The 24,642-nt window shown below is 35.7% G+C and overlaps 1 protein-coding gene across 2 annotated transcripts in view; it reads right to left on the bottom strand.

Annotated features, from left to right (window-relative positions):
• Window positions 1-24,642, bottom strand: part of Klhl2 (kelch like family member 2) — a 102,825-nt gene that overhangs the window by 38,298 nt on the left and 39,885 nt on the right. For both annotated transcript variants that reach the window (XM_027927058.3, XM_027927057.3), the window contains exon 4: window positions 22,510-22,631. In XM_027927058.3, coding sequence (XP_027782859.1) covers window positions 22,510-22,631 — 122 coding nt within the window. The remainder of the gene's footprint in view (window positions 1-22,509; window positions 22,632-24,642) is intronic.

Consider the following 24,642-nt stretch of genomic DNA (forward strand, 5'->3'; position numbering starts at 1 on the left):
GTTACTGAATACCTACCATTTTTTCAAAAAGGCCACTCCCCGCAAAATCAACTATTTAACAATGGTCAATTTTAGAAAAGATATTAGCATAAAAAAAAACCTTCTAAGTTCCTACAGTTTCAAAATATATATAATATAATACATAATATATATATATATATATATATATATATATATATACCACACTGTAGTCCAAAGAAAATAATTAGAGGAAACAGTAGTTGATGAATACCTTTTATGATTTTCCTAAATCTATGTAATAAGATATAAATTTGTAAAGAATGATAGTACTCATATGTCTTTCTATATCACAAACTACCTGTATTTTCTTAAATGAAACACAGACACTTTCACTCTGGGATCTAGAAGCCCTGGGTGTGTCTGCTGAACACAACCAAATATTAATGAATAGAACTAAAGACCAAGAGGGTGATGTTTTGTATTTTAACCCAACTCTACCAACTACTAATAGTTTTCTCTGAAAAAGGGAAATGGTAACTAGAAACTGCCTTTTTCTTTGAAGAAAAATAAAAGTATAAATAACATGGAGTGTGCTTCATTATGTTATGAGAATGAATCTCCATGGAAGACTTTTAATTTGTTGATAATTTTCAAATTAGAGGTTTTTCTATGATGGGATAATTGTGCTCTAAAGCAACATAAAGCACATTCCAAGATGCTTAACAGCACAGTCATTTAATTCAGCAAACACATATAGTTTGGAAAGTGGTCTTCGGCGTAATACTCAGTGTGTGAAATTTACATAAATGGTAAAGATCACTCATCTAATCAGCACTTTCCCAGGGACAAAAGAGTGTAGTTCAGTAGTATTCAAAGTTGTTTGGTAACACAGAAAAACAGGGAGGAAAAAGTGGTTGAGCAGAAACAGGCCTGCTTACACAATGCTGGTGGGAGTGTATCTTGGGTCACCTTCCATGAAGAACAATTTGTCTGCTTCAATCAAATTACAAATTAACACAATCTTTGATTCAAAAATTTAACCTACAGATACACTAACATGCAAAATTTTGTATGTACAGATATTTTTATTACAGCATTACTGTAGTATTAACAGAGAAGCTAGGGAAAAGCCTGAATCATAAAGAGATTGGTTAAATAACTATAACCATCTAGTCAATGGAATACTTGGTAGTTACTCAAATGAAGAAATTATACAAATGGGATAGTCGATAAGATATATTCTTTTTTTTTTTTTTTTGTACCAGAGATTTAACCAAAGGGCTTACCCACTGACTCAGATCCACTGAGTCACATCTTCCCTTTTTATTTATAGAAAAGGTGTCACTAAATTGCTCAGAGCCTTGCTAAGTTGCTGATGCTAGTTTCCAACTTTTGATCCTTCTATCTCAGGTCCTGAATTGCTAGGATTACAATACAATATATTTTTAAGTATTAAAAAAAAACAGTAATTAGTACATATTATGCTAACACATGATATATATTCACATTTACATATATGCCATCTAAAAAAAAGCAGCTAGAACAGGTTTTTAAATTTTTATTTCCCTTCACTGTTTTCAACTTCATCACTACAAAGTCCAGATCTACCTTGGAGGAGATCAAAACTCATAAAATCATAGAATCTCAGATCTGGAAAGGACCAAATAAGTCCAATATAAAAGTTATTTCATCAGTGGGCTGTGCAGCTAGAAACATAATTTTTATTGATGGCAGTGATGAGACAAATATACATTAAACTTATAAACTGGGCCAAATGTATAAAAAGTGCTTATTCCTATTTTTCTTTTGTCAATAAATCCTTTCAAAATGAGTCAGTTTTATGATGTAATTTTACTAGCGCTAGACTATTTAGCTTACATAATTACATACAGTTTCAAAAACAATCACTAATTGGTCCAACTTGCTAAACATGACATTTGGTGATCAACAGTCACTCATAAATGAAAACAGGAAAGTAGTCAGGGCCTCACCATTGACCTTGCTTATTTTGTGGATTAGTCGAACAGCCAGTTAAAACAAAAAATAATAAAGGATACTCAGACTTTAGATGAAACATATTCCATGATCAAAACTACTCAGACAGCTGGCAACCTGTGAACTGGATACTTTAGAATTAAATCAAGTTTCCCAATAAACTGTTTTGGAAACCAAACTCATGAGGAGTTAAATGCTTTGTCCAAGTCAAACAGCTGGCCATTGAAACCTATGGATACAATTAGATTGGCCAACTCCTTAGTCAGTTATAATACCTTCCACTCCATATTTAGGTGCAGAAGGAAGGTACTTGTGTAAATTTCTAAATATCTAATATTCTTTTCATCATAGTAATAAAGACAGCAACCACTTCAATAATGCATTCTTAGTTGCTTTCATTTACTGAGTAATTACTGTATCAAGTATGGAGCTAAACACCGCTCTAGAGGTTTGGAAAAGTTGGTTGACTTGCCTAAGGTCACGTACTTGGAATGGGACAGGTCAAGCCTCCTACGTGAGCAGTATTAACCAAGACAGGTACAACTATTTCAGAAGGCACACAGACCTTGTGTTCGTGGCTATGAATATAAGAGGAATATATTTTAAAAATTACCTTTCACTTTTTTAATAATATAAATATTCTTTCCTAAATAAATTTATTTAAATAAAAATGAAGTCAATGTAGAGAAAAACATTAAATATTTAACAGTATTCTTGGTACAGAATATAGCAAAATTCTAGAGGATGCACATAAATGATTGAAATTTGGAAAACGTTGATTTAGAAAATGAGATTCAATATTCTAATCTTTCATATCTGATAACATGCTGATTCTTATGATTCACATAAAAGTGACAAATAAGAACATGCTTTTACCTGGGGTACTCTAACCCCAGAACTTATTTTCTACTGAAGTGGCTAAATTATACTATTAATAAAAAAGTGGAAATACTTAGCAAAGCAAAGAGGTGATTTCTTAATTTGCTCTGGGTCACAAAAATATCTTGGGCATTGTCACTTCAAGATCCAACAAATAAATTTTCATCTTAAAAACTTATTTTTCTGAGTTGTCTAAGGCAAAGGAGCAGCTGAACAGTGATAATTCTTACATGAAGTAGATTATAGTTAAAATAAATGCACAATGGAAATTTTCCATTTATTTATACTTCACTAATATTAACTCTTGAGATTAACGATCTAAGACAATGAAGTATATTCTAAAACATATAAGAAATAATAATTATAATTTTCTGTATATTTGAATGTTAATCATAGAGTCTAAGAATCTCAGAGTGATTAAATACAATAGCACATTTATACAGGGAGAGCCACACTCCCAAAGCCAGGGGAAATATAAAGTAAGTGACTCTCTGAGAGTCTCCACTCAGACCCTGGTGTTCTTACCACAGGCTCAGTCCCTTTCAAGTCACTACTAATAGCTTTGCTTCATTTCATTTGCTTCACAGGAGTAACACAACTGGAACGAACTGATCTTGTGTATTTGTTCCCATGTTTAGTGTTCATCTCCCTGCAAAGGAATACGTAACAGCAGGATCACATTTTATCCCCTGCTGTATATCCCCAGATCTATAGCAATACATAGATTTGGTGGACAAATACTTAATGATTTGGAAAATATTCTTCATAAATAAATCAACTTGAATGTAACTCATTTGTTACTTCAGAGGTATATAAATTTTAGGGCTAGGGATGTAGCTCAGTGATAGAGCACCTCATGCATGAGTTTCTGGGTTCAGTCCCCAGTACCAGATTTTAAAAAAAAAATGAAAGGGGTACAATTTTGGATGAATTCTGTGTCAGAATTACCAACACTCTATTTCTAGGAATGCATCTGTATGGGACACTTCTTGTGTCCTATAACAAATCCTCTCAGCCCTACCTCATGCTCTATCAGCCATGGCCATCAGCAGGTTTGAGCAGACTTTGAGCAGACTTTGATCATCTTTGGGAAGATGTAATGCAATTCTTTACACCAGTCTCTGCCATACCTCTGTCCAGCTTCCTATCTGGGACTCTGGCACTAGGCACTCAGACCTGCACATCCAGAAGCATGGAAAATAATGATGAAGGACCAACCTCCACCAGTAAAGAATGGTCCGCCCTAGGTACATGTATGACTGCACATGTGATACAACCATAAAAATGAAAAGTTGTGCTCCCTTTGTGTACAATGAATTGAAATGCATTCTGCTATCATGTATAGCTAATTAGAACAACAACAAAAAAGAATGGTCCAAAGGAAAATACAGACTTTTCCCTTTAATCCCTAAGCAGATAGTTCAGAGACACATTTCATACAGCTCCTCAAAAGGGAGAGTAAACACATCACACTTAGCTGTGGCTAGATCAATACCATACCTCTGAACTGGATTCCCTCCTTTCCAGTTTAAACCCCAACTCACTCATTCCTGGCTCCCTGGAAGTGCCCAAATAAACTAAGTACATAAGACTTGCTTTCAAAGGAACCCCCAATTATTGTACTGAGCAATAAATTAAACTGTGAATGTGGATATGTTAACTATAATGCTATTTACAATATCAAAAATTAAAAAGAATTTAAATGTCCAATAATGGCAGATAATGAAGCAAATTCTATAATGTCAATGAAACTGAATACTTTGCAGCTATTAAAAATCATTTGGAAAAAAATCATGATATTAAAAAAAATGGGGGCCAGGCACAGTGGTGCACATATAGAATCCCAGCTACTCAGGAAGCTGAAGCAAAGGACTCCAAGCTCAAGGCCAGCCTCAGCAACTTTGCAAGACCCGGTCTCAAAATAGAGTTAAGGATGTAGCTCAGTGGGTAATCCCTAAAACCACAAAAAAAGTTTTAAAAGATTTGGTAGGGGGCTGGGATTGTGGCTCAGCGGTAGAGCGCTCGCCTAGCACGAGCAGGACCCGGGTTCAATCCTCAGCACCACACAAAAATAAAGGCTTCGTGAAGAAACTATGGGAAAAAAAAAAAAAGATTTTGTAGGCAAACATTTAATAACTTGGAAAATGTTCCTAACATACAGTTAAACATCACATAACATTTCAGTAAACAATAAGTTGCTTATAAGATGCTACCTGTACCATTATAGCCAGGTATGTAGTAGCTATTTCATTCAGGTTTGTATAAGTACATTCTATGTTTTCACACTGATGAAATCATCTAATGACAAATTTCTCAAGATTATACCCCCAATGTTAAGCAATGCATGGCACTAATCAGCATAAAAAGCTAGTTTTTAAAAAGAATATTCAGTTTGATTCTTTTTTATTTATTTTTTGGTAAAACACACAATACATAAACACAAGGATAATACCAAGGGATATACTGCCATTGTTTGTAAGTATGATCTCTGGTTAGTGATAGAACGGAGGTTTTCTATTTACTTATTTTTATTTATTTGCAAAATTTTTTAAGTGTTCTATAATGAATGTGTACCATTTAAATGATCATATCATTCAAAAGAAAGTCAGGAAGAACCAAGGAATGACTTTCTACATTTGTAGAATGCTAGCCAAGGTAACAGTGGGTAAGGAGAGCTGTTTATGAGATGCAGCTCCCCAGTCACCAGAGGTTGCCTCACACTGGCCCATCCATCCTCTGAGTACCAGGAGTCTCACAGGCCTTTCATCATCAAGTTGTCCTACAATGTTTTGTAGGACATTGAATAGGCTCTCCATATATTATTTGCATTCTTGTGAGAGCAGTTACCTTAAAATATCTAAAGAAATATGAAGTAGAAGAACATCGTAACTAATTAAATAAAACTAAGAAAGTGCTATCATTGGGTAAAAGAGGGAAAATTTTTTTTCATTTAGATATGTTGATTTCCAACACATGAAGACAAATTAAAGGCTACACACTTCATACTCAGAAAATGCTTTCAGCACTGAACAAAGAAAGGGGGTAAAAAAGCCACCATGATTAAAGAAGATGACTAGAACACTAGACAAGGACGACGCCCAAGCCATACAATGAGCATCCATGTGACACTCGTACACAAACCAGCTGCACATTTTAAAGTAAGATGCTTTCATCCTCTTTCACATTGTTTGACAAGCCAAATTACACATAAGATATTTCGCTTAGACAAGTACATTCCTTCTGCTTGGCTATTAGGATCTGTAGTTTATTTTCAGCTTGGGCATTGACTCCATAGAGGGAAATAATTTATGTAGTAAGACTTAAATCCTGAGCCATGAGCCATCTGTTTATTAAGAAAAGACTACCAAGTGGCTGACTGCTCCATATATAAGGCTTGCAGATGTCTAAGAACACATGCAAACATGAAACTCACAGCTCAGTCTCTGTTTAATTTTGCTGTAAGTACACTGCTAAAAAGTGATTTTTATTAATTTGCCAGTCATTTTACATCTATATCAAAGCACCTGTTTACTTAATGTGCCAGAAATGACCTAAAAACAAACAAGGAAACAATTGTCCAAAGGTCTTTAGCAGAGGGAAGATACCAGTAACTTTGACTAGTATGTACCTCCTAAAATCTGTACTCAGTACCCAATTTATGCCACTCATAGCTCAGAAATAGTATAATAAATGATTATAAGCCACAAAATCAAAAGTTTAATAGTATTACCTGACTGCTCTGACCTGGGGGCGGGGCAGTGCACAAATGAAGGAAGAAGAGGTTCCTTCCTCTTTCTGGAATACAGGGCTGGCCTAGTTTTGAAATAGGAAGTATCAGTCCCTGACATCTTACCATCTCCTTATCCACACTTCTGCCTCTCAAGACTACGCCTCAGCTACCAGGAACCAGCCCCTCTGCTCTCTGCACCCAACTATGACTCTCCACCCAGATCTGATCTGTCTTTCTTTTGTGAATGCTAAGTATTTCTCCTCCCAACACACTTAACTGAGCTCCATCTCTTGGGATAGCTGCTGCCAGCAGGATTTAAAAAAAAAAAAAAAAAAACCTCTTATTGGCTCACATTATAGTTAATAATGCACGGCCTTCCAAAACAAATTCCTTCCAGAGGTATTTAAAGTTTTAAGACAGACTGACTCTGAAGCAGAATTTACCTGCAACTGAAAAAATTTCCAACAGTATAATCAATGAGGTACAAAGGCAAAGAGATTACAGAAAGAAGAAATTTGGGGGTAATATAACCTGCAGGCAGTCTGAAAGTCATCTCTCCTAAATCATCCATTTTACAGCTGCTACTTCCATCGTTTTTAACCCAAGGTTTCTCTTAAAACTTCAACTTTCTTGACATTGGCTCAAATGGATAATGAAGACAGCACACCTACCTTGCAGAATTGTGGAAAAACTTAAATATAAGTTGCTCAACCATTTACCAGAGCATCCATTATGTAACCCTATAACACACTACCTCTAATTCAGGACTTTTCCCCCTTGGACTTGACAGAGCACTCACAATGGAATACTGAGATTTAACTCCCTCCCTCACAAGATGATGTTCAACCCCAGATCATTCACAACACAGTGGCTTTCTGTTTTGATCAAATATTCCCAAACATAAAAGATAAAATCATGGGCTGGGGTTGTAGCTCAGTGGTGGAGTGTTTGCCTAACATGTGTGAGGTACTGGGTTTGATCCTCAGCACCCATAAAAATAAATAAAATAAAGGTCCATCAATAACTAAAAAAAAAAACCAACTTTTTTAAAAGATAAAATCATAATTTTACAAAATGTGCCAAAGTAACTGAGTATGTAAAAGTAAAATAATTAATATAAATAAAAACAAGGAGAGCAGTTTATGACTGATTGGGTAAAATAGGGGAAAATTTTTTTCATTTAGATATGTTGATTTCCAACACATGAAGACAAATGAAAGGCTACATATTTTATACTCAGAAAATGCTTTTGGTGGGTGGGGTTGTGGCTCAGCAGTAGAGCACTTGCCTAGCATGTGTGAGGCCCTGGGTTGGATCCTCACACCACGTGAAAATAAATAAATAAAATAAAGGCATTGTGTCAACTACAACTAAAAAAATAAATATTTTTCAAAAATGCTTTTGGTAATGAACAAAGAAATGGGGTAAAAAAGCCACCACTGATTAAGGAAGATGACTAGAACACTCTGCCACTGTGCTACAACCCCAGCCCATAATTTTATCTTTTATGATAGGAATATCTGATCAAAACAGAAAGCCACTGTGTTGTGAATGATCTGGGGTTGAACATCATCTTGTGAGGGAGGGAGTTAAATCTCAGTATTCCATTGTGAGTGCTCTGTCAAGTCCAAGGGGAAAAAATCCTGACTTAGATAGAGGTAATATGCTATAGGGTCACATAATGAATGCTCTTGTAAATGGCTGAGCAACTTTTAAGTTTTTCCACAACTCTTCAAGGTAGATGTGCTGTCTTCATAATCCATTTGAGCCAATGTCAAGGAAGTTGAAGTTTTAAGAGAAACCTTGGGTTAAAAATGATGGAAGGAACAGCTGTAAAATGAATAATGTAGGAGAGATGACTTTTAATACAATTTTTAAAAATTTTTTATCAGTAATAATACATCTTTTCAAGTCAAGATATAATATACCTTTTCAAGTCAAGGTATGGTAGGCCTTGGACCCTAGCACATGTTTGCTATCACTATAAACTAGTCAACTCTCCTAGAAAGCAAATAAGTCATTCATTAAGAGGTATCCAAAAACCATAAAAGCTTAAAGTATTGATCTTGAAAATACACTTCTATAAATTCACCCAGAGAAAATAATTCCAAAAACAGAACATGCTTATCAACCAATGAACTTTAAACAGAAACAATTCATGATCCAACAACATGGCAACAAGTGAGTAAATTGTAGCAAATACACATGATAAAATGTTATGATCAGTAATAATGAAAACTATAAGACTAACTGCAAAAATAACATTTATAAAATGTTTGCTATAACATACAACCATATTATAGAATTAAATGAGATACAACTTTAACATATGACCATATTAGGAAAACTTAATGGAAATCAAGTCACACGAAGAACAAACACAATTTCTTCTAACACACAGTGGACATAAGTAAAGAAAGTGACCTACTGGTCTCATTGATCATGGTTCCTGCCCTTACGTTCTTCAGTTCTATAGCTGGTAGCACTAGATCTGGATTCAACTGCCTCTAGTCAGAGACAATATCCAGGTCTACTTAAGCAGCTCAACACAGCTGACTTTATGCCCGTGCTTATGTGACTGGGTGCTACAATACATTGCTCCCCAGTCCCAGTTCCCGCCTACCTGCCCTTCCTTACCTCTAACTAGGGACCTTGTCCTATTAGGCGTCAGTTCCCCACTCTACCTTGCTGTGCACTGACCAGTTCTCCCAAACCCCAAACTCCTGTCCCTTGTTCCTTGTTCAGGACATATGGAGAACTTGCTCTCAGACTCTCCTTTTGTCTCATTCCAGCCAGGACCTTTATGTAGTTCAGCTTTCACTCATCACAGGCCCTGTCTATCCTAATGATCACTGATTCACTCACTATTTATTTACCAGGCACCTAATATGTACCAATTTCTAGTCTAGGTTCCAGAGATATGGCAGTGAACAAAACATACAAATATACCAGCCATCTAAGAGCTCAAATTCTAACAGGTAGTGAGTGCTTCCATTTATTAAGGTATATACAGTTTCCCTCATTCCAACACTCCTGCCCTTGAAAGTGGTCTTTGTATCCCAATGTCTGTATTCCACAGGCACAGAGGGAATGAAGCTGGGAGAGGTAGGAGCTGTAGACATTAATCCCAATCTGTCACTGAGTTCCTATAAAATCTTGGGGCAGAATAGTTAATATGAAAAGAATGCAAAATGAAAACCACACCATAGGTTTTAATCAGGAAGTCTGGGCTTGGATCTGGATAGTTTCACCCTAGCTGTGTGATCCTAGAAAATCACTCAGCCCCTCTGAGCTACAATCTTCTCATCTGTAGAAACACTTCTTTCTCCAGGATGTTATAAAAACTAAATGAGGTCAGTGCTTGGCAAAGTGACTGAAACACAAGGCAGACAGTCCCTTCTTCCCAAGTGAATAATGTGTACTATTTCTATTATCATTTATAAGAATCCAATACTTCAATCTCCTCTCCTTTGGCCCCTTCTCTTTAAAATCACTACAAATTTCTAAAAAATGACTTCAAGTCTCTCAACAAATGTTGTTTTGCTCCTAATAATCAAAATCTCCTTCTGTATCTCCAATGGATCCTTCAGAATTCCTTCCTTCCCCTCAGAATTCCTTGAATAACTAAAGAACAGACTAACATGAGTTCACACCTACCTTCCAAAAACAGAATTTAAACGATTTAAATTATGGTGGTAAGTTGAGACATCAAAAGAAAAAATAAGGACCAAAATGTACCTTCAGTAGGCCTCAAAACTCTTTTTAAAAATTAAAATATAGCCAGGCATGGTAGTGCATGCCTATAACCCCAGCAGCTTGAGAGGCTGAGGCAGGAGGATGGCAAGGTCAAAGCCAGCCTCAGCAACTTATTGAGGACTTAAGCAATTTAGTGAGATCCTTTCTCAAAATTAAAAAAAAAAAAAGGTTGGGGATGTGGCTCAGTGGGTTCAAATCCTGCACCAAAAATAAATAAATAAAAATAAAAATAAAATAAAATATAAGAAAGCAAGTTTAAGAGACCAAAATTATCAGTTAACTCAAAAAACAGAGGTTAAGACATGAGACTCTTAATACAAGAAGATATCTCTTGCTTTTCAAAGGTGGTGCATGGGTATCTTTATAACAACTGTGGATGGTAACTGACAAATTACATGCCAAATACAATTGTCAAAATAATTTGTCTTCATTTCTTTCTTTTTGTGGCAGTCATGCCCTAGGCCAGGGGAAGTAATCCAAACATCTCCCCGGGGCACCGTATTACTACATCACATACTACTCCTTCCTCTTTTTCTTCCTATTCTTTCCTCTTTTTCTCTCTCCTTCTTGCCTTTTCCTCTATGATTGCACCTTTTCCATAATCTTTCTAAACTGATTTGCACCATTCTGAGTATATGCCTTTATCTAAAAAAAAATGTCAGTTTTGATCTATGGTATGTGAATTATACCTAAAGTACTTAAAACCCATGCTAAGGGGTTGTGGTTGCAGCTCAATGGTATAGCCCTTGCCTAGCAGGCAGGAGGCCCTTGGATCAAAACCTAGCAACACACACACACACACACTCACACACACACACACACACACCACTAAGATATGAACCATCAAAGGTTGGCACTCATAAACAGAGTTTTACAATGGAAAATAATAACCAAAAATAAGAAGTAAACAAAAATAAAATGAAATTAACTTCTTGACCCAATTTCTACACTAGTATTCATAAACTTAACTTAAAACAGGGTTTGCTAACTTTGTGAATACATGTTAGTGATATAGCTACATGCTATTTTCACAAGAAATAAAGTATTAGTAAATTGTATATTCTAAGGAAAGGCACGAGTACCCTTAAACCAGATTATCAAAAGCACAGTAAATTTACTAACCTAACAATGAAATTAGGATATCCAAGTTCAAAAGGTAATCATATTTTCAAAAATTGTATCTCAAAATTCCTAGAGTTTAAGCTTTTGGCTAACCTCAGGCCAAACATGCCAGAACCATAGGTAATTTAACTCTAGACTCTTTATCACCTAGACTGAATTGGAGACATACCATGCCTGAACAGTGGCAAACAGCCTGATCCAAATGTGCTAGCTCCACACCTAAACAACATAAAGCAAGTATGAAAGATCAAGGGGGGAAAAGTCCGGGGGGGGCTGGGGTTGTGGCTCAGTGGTAGAGTGCTTGCCTTGCATGTGTGAGGCACTGGGGTTTGATTCTCAGCACCACATATAAGCAAATAAAGGTCTGTCAACAACTAAAAAACAAAGAAGAAGAAAAGAAAAAAAGTCCACCTAATAAGAACATTTACTTGTATTTTCTCATTACTGCTCAAATTACTACAATGCTATTATAACATTCTAAGTCATAATCAGGATGAAGTCATTTTTGATTCATCAAGATAAATGCTTTTTACATACCACACAAAGTTACTTGAAACATAAATCTCAAAATGATTCAACTCTGTGGACATCTTCAAAGATTATATACCTTATATGCCAAACCCTTTTGCTCACAAAGGACTTACTCTATCTCAGAAGGGAAACAGAACACACATATAAAGCCATAAAAAGTAACTTACTTACTAATGCTTCTGAAGTACCTACCTTTGTCCTAAACAAGAACTTTAAATACTCATCTAGTTTTATGAAATGTCCTAATAATAAGGTTTCTAAGGTTTTCTCAAACTAGCTGACTCCAGTGCCTTTTCATACTAAATTATAAGTTTTTCATTTGTTTTATACTCTTAACTTATGGAGTAAAACATAACTGAATTGGAATATTTGGAAAACAGATGTTCTAGATGGTCAAATATTTTGATCAAAATCATGATTACCAAATTCAGACTTAAAACATGACACAACATCCCAACTTAATTGTAAATAATTTAAAATTTTATGCCTCTGGATAATAAGAGACTTATTAGTATCCTGATGAAGTGATAAATACCAGGTTAAAAGATTTCTGGGTATTAGAGTAATAGATAATGCACTCCAGTGATAGGATTTTCCATTGATATACCATAAATCACACTAATCCTGAAGGTTTGACTCAAACAATTTTTATGTATATTTTTGTTTTAACCTTTGCTTTGCAAGCGCACCATCTGCCAAACCCTTTTGCTCACAAAGGACTTACTCTATTTCAGAAGGGAAACAGAACACAAATGGAAAAGCAATAAGCCCTCCATAGACTGCTGGGGGAAAAATCACTTTCCTTCTCAGGCACTATCCATCAAACCAATGGAACGGGTTGTAATAACTCAAAGATAGCACATGGTACTACAATCACCCCAGAGTGTTGTCTCCACACTAACTCACACACACATAAGACTCAGTGAGTAAAGAGAACCTTATGAAAAATTAAGAATATTTTTATATGTCCTGATTCAGAACATAAAAGAGTAAGGGAAAGGTTAGATGAGCCATTTTCTACCCAGTGGTCTCAAACAATCTTAATGACTTCTTCTTCTCCTTCATGGCCTCAAGTCTTTTATTGCTGCACATTTCTTATTTCTACTTAATATTCACTGGGAATTTTAAAATTTTTGCAAGTTTTAACTGGTACATTTTATAGCATTTCTATGACGCAGCAAAGCATTATTAGCCTCATTTAATTGCTGGGAAATAGACAGAAAGGTTAATGTCTTACTCAAGGCCATTCTTGTAGTCAATGGTAAGTTTAAGAGTTGAGCTCTGAATTCTAATATGATAATTAGCTAGAGTCCACTGGCCCATGAAGCTTTCCAGCACAGAACCATTCCAAGGGCTTATTATTATTTTCTGGGTTGTTCAATTTAACCTAAATATGCAGCTTTATACATTAATTTAAATAATTTTATCCTAGGAGGCCACTGAAAATACTTACGAAACTGCTCAGTAGATGTTTTTGTTCTCCTTGAAGATGAGTCTTGTACTGAACTTCGTTAACTCCTTTAGTATTTGGGCAACTTCTAAATGAGTGGCTGGGAATGAAGAATGGTCATCCAATCAAGATGACTGAAGGGCAATGTGGAGCAGATCTGGAATGTGGCTGTAACTAAACTTAAAACACAATCAAGTGTATGGTTACAGTTTCTATCAGAAAAAAAAATTTTTTAATATAAGGTTTAAAATGGTCTGCATTATTCAATCTCCAAAAGGAGATGCATAAAAATCCAAAATACTAGGGACTCTGCTCTCTAGCTGGGAATCATTACTGTTGAGCAACTATGGCTGGCAGAGTTTATCATATCCTCAAGTCAACTACTATACTGCAAAAAATTCAGAAGTGAATTATCTGAAGAGCAATTATTATGCAAGATGGCGAGATACTGGATTTCATGGTACACATCAATTAAAACACAGGTTCCATGATGGGGCAATAGTTCAGAAGGGCCCTTTCTTATCCCTTTGAACTAAAATGCCCTCCCTGTGATTCTGTGCTCACCAAAATGATCCTCTGATTACAAATTCTATCACTTATGTACCTAGACTCTGGAATCTGAGTAGAACTTCTTATTCTTAATCTTTTTAAGTGTTTTTAATAACGTACTAAATTTATTTCTTGGACCACTGATCACCAACCACACCTAAGGAAAAAAAAAATGCTTCTTCAATGCCAGAAATGTTATTCCCCATTGATGCTTCTTTTTTCCCAAAACCCACCTTCTCTGAAGTCCTCTCACCCTCGTTACTGGGATTATCTTGCAATATCTCAGTCAGGTCCCATTCATTTACTGATCACTTTTTCAAACCTAAATCACTGTTCTCTTCTCTACCACAATTTAACAATTTTTGATAACAAACATCCAACCAGAGAGACCACCTCAGTTTTTTTAATTCCAACCATCTCTTCCTCTTCCTCAAATACTACTCATGCAATTTTGTTCTAGACTTTGTTATACCAGAAAGAGGAAGAGGAAGAAAATGTGGATTATAGCTAATCACCCATCCAAGCTTACTTAGTCTTAGCCAATCTTCAACCAATGTGTAAATTCCTAAGGATCAATAGATTTTTTTTTTTTTTTTTTATTAAGCCATGGAGCTTGGCACAGTTTGTTTCACAGCATTTTTATGACAACAGCTAACTAATACATTCATCACCTCCGTAACACTATATATAAGTGGCTAAATATGGCTTAAGAACATCACATAACCACTCTTGCTGATCTTTATGACTAACAAATCTCAGGTGAGCTCCCAATATGGCCTGATAATTCTCCTACACTTCACTCGTAGAAGAATCCACCTGCATCGACCTGCATCCCTTTCAAGACTATGATTAAATATCTTATTAAATATCTTATTAAAATATCTCCCTTTTCTTCATCTTCCTTTTGGCTGATGACTTGTCACAGTCTTTATAAAGAGATGCAAATTGGAGGTACCTAACCTTTCCACTAGTCAAGCCACTAACCTGATTGCACCTGTAAGCAGTCTGTCTCTCCTCTGGTTAATGATGTGGCACATATTCTAGCTCGTACCCAAGACAAAACCCTCTATTTATTTTAGATCTCAACCTTGCTCACTTTTGTAAGGACTTCCCAATTACACCTTTTCTCTCATCGTCATTTGCTTTTCTAATGGGTCATTCTAGCTAATATATAAATGTGCTTTAACATATTGCCATATAAAAAAAATCCCTCCCCCAAGCCCACTGACCCTTTCAGCCAGCACACTGCTATCCACCTTCATCGCAGTGTTTTGAAGGGGTTCTCTGTGCTCTCTTAAGTCTACTTCTCCTCAGCACACTCCAATCCAGCTTTCATTTTCACCATCACATCTAAATAGGTTTTTTTCAAGGTCACTGAAGACGAGTAAAACCCTATAATTCACCATCCCCACTCGAATATTTCTGAGTAAATAAGGACCAAAAGTTCTAGACTATCCTGGGAAACTCTTTAGAAAGCTCATGTCTCAAAATAAAAAATTAAAAGGGCTGGGTGTATAGCTTCAGTAGTAGAACACCCCTGGGTTCGATCCCTAATACTGAGGGGAGGGGGGAACCCATGAGTAAATTTCATTGGCTCTACCTCCAAATATCTCCCAAATCTGACCACTGTTCACCATCTCGTACCCAAAACCTATACCCAACCCACACATTCTCTAACTTAGGCAACTCCAACAGATATTTAAATGAACTTCCAACTTTTATTATTACCTCCTAAAGTCCTTCCTCCACACAGCAGTTGAACACAGAAGCAATCTGTATAAAGCATAAACCCCTTCTAAAGCCTGACAAACAGAACAAATCCAACCTCATTACCATAGTTTACAAATCCTACTTTTTCTGATCTGATTTTCAGTTTCATATTTTTCTACTCTCTCCATAATCTACTCTCCTTAAATAATAATGCTTCTTTTCCTCCTGACTCTTAAATATGCCAAACTCATTCTCAGGTCTTTTGTACTTCTGGGTGGAATGTTCTCTGCCTTGATCTTTGCCTCACTCCCTACTTCCTTTCATTCAGCTCTGCTCAAATGACTTCTCCCCAGAGAATGGCCATGCAAATTTATCTGTGGGTTTATTATTTGTCTTGCCCTGACTTCTCTTCCACTGGCTTTCAAGACAGTAATCTTCTTGTCAACCCTGCTTGACTCTGCATTTGTCAGTGGCTAAAACACTGCCTAGCATATACAGATGACCCATAAATGTCTAATAAACTATTGATTAAAAACTGGAATTCATCAGGATCAATACTGGCAGTGGAAGAAAACATGCAAACTCAACAGCTTAGAAGCAGGGAAGGAAAAAGCCAAGTCATGTAAAAAAAGCAGTAAAATAGCTATCAATTCTTACCTGATCTAGCTTAGTCTAGGTACAGATCTTACAAACCTTACAAATCTTACAAAACTTGAAGAAGTTTAGTCCAATTTGGTCCTAAAACAATCCTAACCAAGACTGTCAAGTTTACTTGGCACCTAATCAGTGTTTATGGTCTGGCATTAATCTTACTGTCCTAAACATGGTATGCTCTCCTAAGCACATTCATGCTTACCAAGCCTTGACATGAGCCCCAAAGCCCCAAACGACAAGTCCCAGATTCTAGGCTTGCTGTCCAATTGCTTATAGGAAGACTCTCCTAACTTTAGTTGACTCTATCTATCATGATAATCACCTAGTCCCTACCAAGTCTCTTTGCAGATAAGCTAGAAAATAGGAGCTATAGGCTTGAATCAGTATGCACCCAGGACAGCTCTTTCTGGATCAAAGACACTGTAAGCAGTCTAACAGTAGGTACCACCGCCACTAACACCATGACACTCCCACTGCCATGCCCCCAGAACTAAATTTGTCACTCACTCTTGAACATTTTAATTTGGACTGTATACTACCCTCAATTTTAAAAATGGTTATTAAGTGCTTGTTCCCTTAGGTCAGTGTTCCTATTCTTAGTCCCACTCATTTCTGGCTCAAATTCTAATCTCAACCAGGTTTTTGGTGAGGTCTATGTCTCACTTTTACATAAACCAGTTATCTCATAATTATGTTCCACAAGTTCTTATGTAAGGAATAATAGCATTATCCTTCTTTTATAGACAAGAAAAAATGGTCAAGGAGGTTAACCAATTTGCGCAAGGTTACATGTCACTGAAATGCCACAGCTAAGATCCAAACTCAGTCATTACGCTCTGTTCCTATTCATTTTTTGTAGCACCAAGACTTAAGCAGATACTACACCAACATTTGTTTAACTGATAGGTTATCTTAAACGACTGGTTTTTAAAAATCTAATGGGAATTTCATTTCAGTGTTTACCTATGTAATACAGAAATACACACAGCAAAAGCACCCTTTGCCAACCTCCCCTTAATCCATGTCCCTAATTAACCAACTCTTCCCATGACCTCAGAAAAGCATATCCTGTAATATACTTGCACATATTTGCTCTGCCAGGTGAGCTGTATTTTACCAACACACACACACACACACACACACACACATACACACACACATATATGCTGGATTTGCTCCCACATCTATTTATGACAACTGTACTTGTTATTAAAATTACATAATTTAAATGAATATATGTAATCCAATAAAATGTGAATGGAAAAAGAGTTGTTTCTATGAAAACTAAGCTGATTGCTTTAGAGTGACTTGTGACTGCACAAAAATAATTTGTGTATCAAAGTAGGTGTAGAAGGAATGAAAAAGAAAGTATATAATTCAAAGATGACAATGCACTGAGGTTTCTTTTCAAGTGTCTCAGTTTTTGCTATATTTTTTCAAAAACTGGAAAATTATAGTTCATGCAAGATTATGGTTTGGTTTGTGCAAGAAAGAACATGTATGTCTCCAATCACTTGATCGTGCTTAGTTTTAGAATAAGATTGATATACAGTTGTACATTTATATGTCTTAGGTTAAAAAAATATCTAGGATATGCACATATTCTTTTTCAATGATTTTCCACTTAATAGTCTTTTATTGATTAAGTCAGCTTAATTAAATTTTTTTTTTTATTATGCCAGTGGGCCTGCTACCAGGTAAGACCCTCTATGCAATATACTCCTTTTAGGAACACTACATGGATAAAACACTATACAACATCACTTCTAGCACTTCAAAAACAACCTGTTTTACACCAATAAAACGAGATACCCTATGCTGAATTTTCTTCTGTACTGAAATTTTGTTAAAAATTCAGTGCGTGTGTTACCAATAATGATAAAACACTCATCTGAATTCTGTTCCATTTCTAAAAAGATGAGATACTTCTGTCTCAAATAATTCTTACTTGTGCAACACAGAAGTTTCATGAACTGTTCAAAGCCATTCATTCAAAATTATCTGATATTTCTTAAATTCTTCTGAAATGAAAATGTATTAATATTGACAGTACTTTTTGACAAACATTTATAATATTAACTTGAAAATCAGAGCACTTCTTCTATTGGCACTGTTTATTAAAATCCTTATCTTTGTTTTTCACACTTACATCAAGTGAAAAACTCTTGCCTATTTTTAGCAAGCCAAAACAACGATGCAAAAGCTGAGATGTCAAAATGTATGTAACAAAACTACAAATTTAGCAATGAAGTAAATGCTTTAAAAAATTCAAGATCTAAAGATATTCCAAAAATGTTCAAATAACTTTTGAATAATGAACAAATTTTTTCCATTACAAAGGTATTTATACTTCCAATTCACAAAATCTCTTAAATTTGTAAGCAATATCAATTAGTTAACAACTTCATAGCTGCTATGATGTTGAAAAAATACTTAACCTTTCTAGGCCTATTTCTTCTATTTAAAATTGGGTTAATACCTAACTTACATGGCATAAAAAACATCAAATGAGATACACATGCACACACATAATGCCAAGCAAATAGTTGAAGATATATACATTTGAAAATTCTGTTTAATACATATTCATATATACACATACACACATTTATATTTTTTTATATCTAAAGGCAAGTTTTTGCTTCTGGTTTGTGTTTGTTCATTCATTCGTGGTACTGGGATTGATGGATCATGGTACTGTCTGTTTTTATTTTTGTTTGTGGTACCCAGGGGTACAAACCACTGAACTGCATCCCTAGCCTTTTTTTTAGAAAGGGTCTCACTAAGTTGACCAAGTTGGCGTGAACTTGTGATCCTCCTGCCTCAGTCTCTCAAAAAACTGGGATTACAGGTATGCACCATCACTCCAGGCCAAAGCCAGGTATTCTAACAATGAGGAAGGAGCAACAAAGGTACACAAATTCTCTGAAAATATGCAAAGCTTGGTGTACACAGGCTTACATGCCATTTCCTTAGGAAAGGGTCAACAGTTTTTCATCAGATTTTTCAAAGGCATCCATGACTCCCAAAAGTTCAAAAGCCTACTTTATGGTACACTTTAGCTTTATTTTCTCTACTCCCCAGATATATAAAGTTTATAAAGTTTGTTTGAAAACTCTAGAGTTTGTTAAATTTTAATTTACTCAGCAGCAACAAGGAAGTTGAATTAAAAGCATAGTCACGGGGGCCGGGGTTGTAGCTTAGCTGTAAAGCACTAGTCTAGCACGTGCAAGGCACTGGGTTCAATCCTCAGTACCACATAAAAATAAATAAATAAATGTCCAACTACAACTAAAAAGATATATATATTAAAAAAAAAAAAAGCATAGTCATGATAAAAATGTTTTTCTTCTCTCTTTAGAAAAACTAAATTACTATAAATTTGTTTAGCTCAAATTATCATCCAACTTTGCCATAAATAAAATCAAAACCCAAACTTTAAAAACCTAGCAAAAAAAAAAAAAAAAAAATCAGTGAAACACACACACAAAATCAGAGAAACCTGAAATAGCCTCATTGCTTACATAACACAGTAACACTTGTTCCTTCGTTGGAGTTAATTTTTGAAATTACTCATTCCCTCACTCTGACTCAAAGTAAACAGCCTTCACTTCAAACAGCTATGATGTTGTTTCAAACCTGTATAATAAGGAGATCATATGGTGCCATAGAAGGGAACAAAACCAGGAATCACAGAAAGAAGGGTTATGGTGCTGTGCTAACTCTTGGGCAGGTGGAACTCAGCATCCTATCGTGCTATGAGTTCTCCAGAAAAACATGGAAATCCCAAAGACACTTGCTTCCTTATGTACTGCACTTTATTATTAAAACAGAAACTTAAAAACAAAAAAAAGGTAGGTCACCTAGCAAAAGATTTTATTCTAGGTCTAATGAGAAAATATACCAACAACAATAAATATTTGAATTACAGAAAATTCTGTCCCCACTTTCAACACTCTAAAGAAATACACTCAGAGCAGTTCCACTGTAAGGCATAGTCATTTAAAACTTCAGCTTAACATTTTAATAACACCAGATAACTCACTCTACCATGCTGCTCCTTTACTTAAAAAGTGTATGGCACTTTACAAGAATTACTTAACAAAGTATAGACAGATAAAACAGAGGCAAGAGCAGTTTGGTATATCTTGATATGCAAAATTTCATTTTTTTAGTTCATTGGAAAATACTTGTTATGGAACGGGCAGCTTATTTTAAGCAGTTTTATTTCTAAACTGCCTTTTCCCGAAACAAGTGCTTTTCAAAGGACTATAAAATAGGGCTTTACATACGGATATCCCTATGCTAAGAGACAATCCTCCCCCTCTAAAAAAATAAACTATACAAATGTTAAGAATTTTTAACAAGTCTGCCAAATGCAACTCTTAGAATATATTTCTATAAGAGCTAAGCAATGTAAACAAAAGGCAAATTAGCAAGGCAAGAGGTTTTCTGAAAGGCTGTGACTAATATTTCAGAATAGAAATGTGATAGTTATTAAAAGAAACATGAGAGTTTTCTAATTCCTAATAGGCCAATGTCCCCATTGTGAGAACTACTACAAATAGCATTCAGGGCTGAACTCACAGTTTGGTCTCTTAGGCCTAAATCATCTTTAGCAATTTTCCCCCATGTGGCCCATTATGTGAATCAAAGAACTCAGTAATTCATTTGATGAAGATAGATATAGGACACAATGAGAGCCATGCATGCACTAAAATCAATAAAGAAGAAGCAAAAAAGAAACCAAGATAAATTCTTGTTGAAAACAATGCCCCAGAATCCAGCAAATAGTTTGACTACATAAAAAAGTCCAGAATGAGCTGTCATGTCAATACTACGATTTCAGGACACATCCCAACATGTTCTTCCATGCTAACCAACATTCATCATGTTAACCAACATTCACCTAGCATATGATTAATATACCTTTATATACCACCCCAATATTCATGGAGGTTTTTCAAATGCTTTACCTCATAAACAGGATTTCCAAGCAACAGCTACTGAGACAAGCTGGAGACATTATCCCTGCCCATATTTCACATTTAACAAACCACAGCATGTCTTAGCAAGTTCAAACACAAACTACAAATATTTTGTAGTATATTTCAATTAGCTAGAAGGGATAAAAGATTAAACCCTGAAGTCCTATTTGTGCAAGCAGAATTTACAAATTATTTAAGAATTTACTTCTAAGTTCTTTCTATTGTCTTCAAAACACAGTATTCCAACTAAAAAGACTATAAATAAACACAAATATTTTGAAGGCAATTTGGTATCCAATTTAAGGAATTTAGCCTATGAAATTTTTGAATACAAATATCAAAACATCCATTCACTATAGCATTTTTATAAAGGTGAAAAATCACACATGCTACCACCATATGGGCTACCACCCAAAAGAATGATCCAAACCTACAGGTATTATAATATTAAAGACCGAAATACTTTGTTCAGTTAAAAAAGCAAGCCATAGACCAAGTATAAAAGAAACATAATTATCACGTAAAGAAAACTCTGTGTGTGCGCACACACATACACCTTTGAATGAATGCATGGGAAATGGTCTGAAAGGATTCATCCCTACAGATAACAGAAGTTACACTCTGGGGAAGAAGAGTAGCTCAACATGTGTAGAATAGGATAGGTCAAAAAATCCGAGGAGGAAATTTCACTTTTTATTCCACATCCATTTGTATTATTTGGGGGGGGGGGGGGGGGAATATATATAATGTTTTTTAAGAAAGAAAGATACAGTGTCAATTTTTAGCTAAGTTGCAGAATTACTTAAAGAGAATGGCAAAACAGAGTAAAAAGACCACTGGCGGTCAAAAACATCCTTTCTAGACATTACCCTTCAAAGGAATAAAGAAAAATTCTCGGCAGTATCAATCAGTAGTGATAAATGAATATGACAGTATTTTCATGAAAGAACAAGCAACACTCCAAATACTAAAGGATTTGTAACTCAAATCTTTAAGAATACAAAAGATACTGAAATCACAAACATTATTAAAAAGATGCAATCATTCCAAATGTCCCTTAGAATTACAATCTAAACAACAAATCCTGCTACTTTGATACAAAATATATACTGTGTGGGTATGCTTTTTTGATTTAAAAAACTGCATGTATAAAGAACTAAAAGATGCAAAGTGTTCGCTCTTACCTGTACATTTTCTTCTGTAACCTGAATTTCTGCAGTGTAAACATAATCAATTAGCATCCTCAGGGTCCAGCCGTCCACCTCTTTTATCCGAACTCTCTTTGCTCGGCTCTCACTCATCTCACCTAAAACACGAAGAAGTAAAGTGATGGTAAAGCCAGACACTGCTATGGAAATATCAGTGCCAAGACAGACGGATCCACCTTCTTGCCACACTCTGTATTAGGAAAGCAACATGACCAGCCAATTTTGCTACCCTAAAACACTCCCCTAACTCTCCCAAAAGCTTACCTGAGGCAAATCACAAAATGTACTTCTGCTACCCACTTGTACCTGAAAAACTGTGTCACAACAATGAACATGTCATGTGTCCAGTTGCATAAACTACAACACCTGTTGCTGTATTATCAGTATCTGATGTTATCCATGCTTTTAAACAGTGTATTTTATGAATTTCTAGTCATTACTAGAAGAAGAATGTCATTTCCTTTGGCTAATGGCAATAAGCACTTGCTGAAAAGGACCCACTTGGTTAGTTCATTCATGCAGCAAACAGATGCCTGACAGGAGCCTATGAGGCCTATACCAGACACAGAGACTCAACCCTCAGTGGGAGATCAGAAGCCTTATGCAGGAAACAAGGAAAAAACAAATTACATAAGATGCTGAGATTAGTCAATGGCAAAAGCTTGTTACAGAGATCTTCCAGCCCACATTCAATTCCTGTTTGTTGTTTGCAATAACCTCATCCTGAGGTCATTTCCATACCAGTACTTATTACCATACTCAGGTACCCTTTTGCCACACTGCCTGACAAAAAGTGGCACAAGACTTCCTCCTAATACCCACTGTGGAAAGAAATAAGGAATTAGAACAAGAGGCAAAACAGAGAATGGATGAGCTCTAAACGAATGGGGCTTGAGGAAAATAGGAGTAGGTTTGAGGGTCTAAGGTATATAACAAAATGGCCTAACATATAAGAAGACACAAGCAATTGGATGTGGAGGAAAGAAAATCTTAAATTTTCAAATCATAAACTAAAAGGGCAATCCAAGAATAATTCTGAATGCCATGAGACACACTCAGCAAAAAGATCTGCTTCTAGAATTTACTAGGTTTTAAAGTTAAAGAAGCTGGGTGTGGTGATGCATGCCTCTAATCCCAGCCACTCAGCAGGAGGATCACAAGTTCAAAGCCAGTCTCAGCAATTTAACGAGGTCCTAAGCAACTTAGTGAGACCCTGTCTCAAATAAAGAATAAAAAGGGCTGGGGATGTGGCTCAGCAGTTAAGCACCCCTGTATTCAATCACTGGTATGTACATATGTATAAATAAATGAATAAATGAATGAATGAATAAAGTTAAAGGCATAAAAAATCATGCCACCATTGATTTCCCTGACCTCAATCTATTTTTCTCCCACTAAAAAATTATAGTGACTTTAAGATTTCTTGAAAATTCATTTCTTTTTCAGATGTGGTGTGCTGTCAGTGATCATAAACTATCAGAAAAACCTATGGGACTTCATAATTACACAAAATTCTTTGCAAACAAAAACCCTGAGAGGAAAGAAATAATAATCGTGATGTACATTTAACGGCATGCTTCCCCAGAGATTATCTGACAAGATCTCAGAAAGAAGCTATTCCTCTTAAAGCCAAAATATTGTGAAAACTACCCTGCTACTTCCCAGGGGGAAAACATTCATCTGTACTACAAGGGAAGGAGGCTGTTAATGAGAAGGAACACATGGCCTATACAACAGGGAAAAAAAGAAACTGCAAATTCTTTTTCTTTCTCTTTAAAGAAAGAAGAGAATGGAGGAATATGGAAAAATAATTCATCTGTTTATATGGCACCTTCCTGTATTTTATATTTTGTGGACAGAGGGGGTTTGCATAATCTGAAGTTAGGACACTATGGTGAGTCCCACTTGAATGTATACAGTAGGCTGTGTCTAACTACCTCATCTACAGGGCCCCTGTGATGTGCAACGTCCTGCAGGGCCTGCAGCCATCTGAGCATAAAGCCATGTACCTAGTTCTCAGGCATGACTTAGCTTAGACAAAACAAAAGCTGACTTTAATTTACATACGTGACTGAAAAAACAGCCCCCTGCCAAACAATTTTTAATATT

The sequence above is a fragment of the Marmota flaviventris genome, chromosome 3, assembly GCF_047511675.1.
Source record: "Marmota flaviventris isolate mMarFla1 chromosome 3, mMarFla1.hap1, whole genome shotgun sequence".
In the NCBI taxonomy this organism is placed as follows: Eukaryota; Metazoa; Chordata; class Mammalia; order Rodentia; family Sciuridae; genus Marmota; species Marmota flaviventris.